Here is a 4,928-nt window from a genome sequence, read left to right as displayed (position 1 = left end):
GATACAACAGCATCATTTGATCCGGTTAGCTCCTTATCTGACAAGGCTTTTTGTTGCTGTACACCTTAGCTATGAGCTTCTTTTGCATTCTCTATATCATTTCCTGCTTAGATTAAGCTTGCCTAGCAGATGCAGTTTGAAGTGTCGTTAAAAAGACACTCAATTTGTATCCTCCAACATGTAAAAGTCAAAGTATGCACTTCCTTGCTCTTGTGAAAAACTTGACTTTGAGAACTCAAATGATGTATTATGATCCTTTATTTATAAGTTCCAAGTTCCAACTTTTCCATTTCAGGAATGATATATCTGCTTTTATAGGATTGTGTAATATATTTATTATTTAAGCTAAGTAGCTAACTACTTTGGCACATAAAATTTATTTCTTTTACATAAAAGTGATGTTATCTTGTTAGCCGGATGCTTTGTTTTTGCTTCATATTATGCTTACCAGTAAACCCCAGGTTAGAATTTAAGTATTGGGACAAAACAGATACATTGTTATTTGTTATTGCTGAATTCTACAACAATAAAAATTGCAGCTAAGCTTTTTCCCACTGCATGGGGTTGGCTACAACGGTCATGATTATATAATGCAATGCTAGTGTCCTATTGCATAGTATACCAGTGTACAAATCATTTAAATATAAATCTTATCCTTTTTTAATGGTTTCAGTAATATATATTTTTTTAATCTCTACCACTGGTTAACTATTGAGCTACCTTGACTTTGTTGCACTCAACTTTACTTATTAAGATTTAGTCCATCCGCCATGCATGATAAAACCACCTAGGATAAAGTTTTGCCCTTTTTTCCCCAATAGATTCTACACTAATTCTCTTTTCAATGTCATCATCATTTATTAAGTTTCTCTTTGAGCTTGAATGGTACTTTTCTATAACAAACAAGACTTAAGTTTTACTTATTCATTTTATGTACGCAGCTTAAATACCATGATTGATAAATCAAAATTACAAAGATTTGAATTTATGTAGGCATGATTCATGCATTATACTCCTCAATGTTAGCATTACCGCCAAATATTGTATTATTGTCTATAGTCAAAAGATTTCTAGTAGCTAATGTATATTAATTATATTTATGTCAATTTTTCAGGTGATGTACATGGTCAATATTCTGATCTTTTAAGGCTTTTTGAGTATGGTGGATTACCACCTGAGGCCAACTACTTGTTTTTGGGTGATTATGTAGATAGAGGGAAGCAGAGTTTAGAAACAATTTGCCTTCTCCTTGCTTATAAGATAAAATATCCTGAGAACTTTTTCCTTTTGAGGGGGAATCATGAATGTGCTTCTATAAACCGTATATATGGATTTTATGATGAGTGTAAAAGAAGGTTCAATGTAAGGTTATGGAGGACATTTACAGAATGCTTCAATTGCCTGCCTGTGGCAGCTCTCATTGATGAAAAAATTTTGTGCATGCATGGGGGACTTTCTCCTGACTTGAACAATTTGGATCAGATTAGAAATCTTCAGCGGCCAACTGATGTACCAGATACGGGTTTGCTATGCGATCTCCTATGGTCAGATCCAAGCAAAGAAGTTCAAGGTTGGGGAATGAATGATAGGGGTGTTTCATATACATTTGGTGCAGATAAGGTCTCCGAGTTTCTTCAGAAACATGATTTGGATCTTATTTGTCGTGCTCATCAGGTTATAACTCCTGCCTTTGGTGCCTAATGTGTTACCATGTCTTTAGGGTTGAGTTTGTATCAATGACTAGAATGACTATAAAATGTATTTAAGCAGTGGTTATCCATCTCTCAGAATTATTAAAATTATTTTTTTTTGTGGACTTCGAAATAAGTTGTCGTGTACAATGTAGCACACTTATGAAGCTATCCTCCTTTTAAATGTCATAGGCAAGGTTATGATTTTTCATTCTGTGCATTCCAGTACTTAGACTGTACTGTATTTGCCATGCAACATGTGAAACATTTATGCATTGGAGCTGTTATCCTTATAACTGCCATTTGGAAAGCTTTTGGATTTTCATGCTGTGCATTCTGGTAGTTTAGATTGAATGGTAGTATATCTTGATCAGTTATGCTTTAAACTTAAACTGGATTTGTAATGTGCTTTTACCAGGTGGTGGAGGATGGATATGAGTTCTTTGCTAACCGACAGCTTGTAACAATATTTTCAGCACCCAATTATTGCGGGGAATTTGACAATGCTGGCGCTATGATGAGTGTTGATGAAACTCTAATGTGCTCCTTCCAAATATTAAAGCCTGCTGATAGAAAAGGAAAGCTCAATTTTGGAAGTACAACTGCTAAGCCAGGAAACTCTCCAGCTGGTGTGAAGGTAATGTAGGAAGATAGATTTGTTGGTGCAAAATTTGCATGTGCCTTTTACCCCTGATGGAAATGTATGAAGATATGTTTAGCTATTGGTAAATTTCAATCTTAATGATGAACTGACAGTTTCATGGACATTGCTGGTTTCTCTTTTATCTGGCTGAGACTTGATTTTTGAAAGTGGGATTTTCAAAGTAAATTAAACAAGTGCATGGCATACAATCTGGCTTATTTCTGCAGTCTTCCTTTGAATAGTAATACTTGAACTAGGTGTTTGTGATGATTACACAAATTTGAAGATACATTGAAGCAGATCTTCAACTTTTTCTAGTTTTTTTTCCCACTGTAAAAGTATTTTCCTTGTGTACTATATGGTTCATCTTTGTAGATTCCATCATAATTGGGAAATTTGAATTGTCATATTGTGTGAAGGACTTGGATATTATGGGGTGTCCAGAGTCGCACATCGGGTAGTATGAGATGTTTGATGTATTTAAGGAGAGTGATTCATCTCCCTTAATAGCTAGCTCTAAGATGTGGTTTTCCACTTCCCTTTGGTACTTAACATATTTTTACGTGGAAAACATTTAGGGAAATTGAGTTTAGCAATTGAAAAAAGAAAGCTCGTTATCCTGAAAAATCAACCAAAATGTTCTGCAACAACCAAATTTGTTGGATGAATCAATTTTTCAAATGGTCTCACCACAATGATGGATACTGTTGCATTCAATTTGGTTTCCTTGTGAAATGTAGAACACCAGCAATTTCTTGATCTTTCAGAATCTAGATCAATTTACCACATTATTTTGATTCACTAGTGGGTAAATGCTTTTCCTATCATTTGTTGTTTCTAATAAATAATTGATATGATTAGCAATTTGCTATCTTGCAGTCCTTCCTAGGTACAAAAGTATGAAGCAAATTTTGGCGAAAAAAGGGGTTGCTGATGCATGAAGTCAGTGTGGTCACGAAGCTGTCATAGTTGGCTGCCACAACAGGGTCAGCTTGGTCAAAGAAGATGCAGTAGTTGCAAGAAAAAGGATAGTTGAGTACCATTTGGTCGTCTATGATATTTGGGAATTGTAAAAAAAAAAAAAGAAAAGAAACATCATCATCCTCGTGAACTACTATGTAGAACATTGTTTTTCTAACTGGTACAAAAATTTGCATTGAGTCCTTTGTTTTCATTGTACGCTGATATGTTTTTTTGTGACTTTTAAGCTTATCAAGTATAAGATGATATATACCTGCATGTGTCAATGGGGTGCTGAAAAACTATTTCATGAAAAGGCACTTAACTATTGTTTAAATGTGGATAGTAATTGAAGCTGGTAATGGGTGTGGCTTAATCTCCTTGTTAATTTCTTTTTAGGTCTTGCTCTTGTGTTCTTCAGATGTTTTGTTTCTGAGACGAAAATGGATCTTTACGTTTCATCCTCCTATCCAAAACTTTTACTATATTTCAATCTTGAACAACCCAACAATGGGTTGGTATTTTCTGTCATGCGAAATTGCGAATCATGAGTGAGCACCAACCCCTTTGGTTAAAAATATGTTTTCGATTCTTACTGGTAGAGTAGCTGAACAATTTTACTTTATTATTTACCAAACTCAATAGGTGGAAAATTGATGGCTATTTTTGCTGCTGCTAAGTCCCGCGCTTGTTTTTGACTTTTGACTGTGCGTATCTTTTCCAAGTATAAACGCCCGGATTTGGTTTTCTAAGGTGAAGTTTTGTCTTTTTTTTTTTTTCAGTTGAAAGCGGCGATAGCAAGAACAAATTTTATTGAGTAGAGAGATTCAAAATACGAGACTTGTTTCGAACAAACATGGATAACAGAGAAGTCTAACATATAGAACGACTAAACACAAGGTAAATGAATTGTGATGGTAATTTCTAAGGTAACCTACCTAGTGCTGCACATTCCGAGCGAGGTTGTTGTTAGAGAGGTTAGGTGATCTGTGAGAGGCCTGTACATGTATTCAATCTGGTCTGATTTTGCCTGTCACAAAAAAGGATCAGGTTTAAACAATTGATGAATGCTATCGTGTCTAAAAAGTGGTGTTTATTTATTAAAAAAGGTTAAAAATTAATATTTAATTTAAAAGATATAAAAATAAATTATTTTTAAAAATTCAAAATTTACCACAAAATGTAAGTTAGGCAAAAGTTAGACAACAATTGATAGGTACCATAGAATTGGCCTAAACAATTTTAAAAGTCTAAACTTATATAAACCAGATTTAGACTCATAAATTAGTCTAATTAGATATATCAGGTCTGTCTAGACATGTTAGAATATAAATAAATAAACAAATAATTTTTTCATAATTAAAAAAGTTGTTAAATTTTTTATGGAATAAACTATTAAAATCATCCCCAATTTTTTAATAGATTGATAAAAATACCTTCCAGTTTTGTTAATGACAAAAATATCATCAAAACATTTTAAAATGTGACAAAAATATCCAATATCAAATATTTATTGTCAAAAAGTGCTTAAAAGATTGGATTTTGATCCGATTTTTTGTAAACATGATCAGAAAAATGAGAATTTTAATCTTAAAATTGGATAATTTCACAAAAAATATTTTTTTTTTTTTTTG

The 4,928-nt window shown here is 33.2% G+C and overlaps 1 protein-coding gene across 2 annotated transcripts in view; it reads left to right on the top strand.

Moving 5' to 3' along the window:
* The window catches only part of LOC107618001 (serine/threonine-protein phosphatase PP1), a 4,986-nt gene extending 1,419 nt beyond the window's left edge, over window positions 1–3,567 (top strand). Inside the window, exons 2-4 of one of the 2 annotated variants that reach the window (XR_002354548.1) lie at window positions 1,115–1,674; window positions 2,168–2,328; window positions 3,214–3,567. Coding sequence is in view for 1 of the 2 variants with exons in the window: in XM_016319909.2 (XP_016175395.1) it covers window positions 1,115–1,674; window positions 2,110–2,328; window positions 3,214–3,237 (803 nt within the window). In the remaining variant the exon portion in view is untranslated. Of the gene's footprint in view, window positions 1–1,114; window positions 1,675–2,109; window positions 2,329–3,213 lie in introns of both variants that reach the window. The other variant, XM_016319909.2, reaches the window with a different exon arrangement.

Source organism: Arachis ipaensis, chromosome B09 (assembly GCF_000816755.2).
Source record: "Arachis ipaensis cultivar K30076 chromosome B09, Araip1.1, whole genome shotgun sequence".
Lineage (NCBI taxonomy): Eukaryota > Viridiplantae > Streptophyta > Magnoliopsida > Fabales > Fabaceae > Arachis > Arachis ipaensis.
This window is presented reverse-complemented; position numbering and strand designations above follow the sequence as displayed.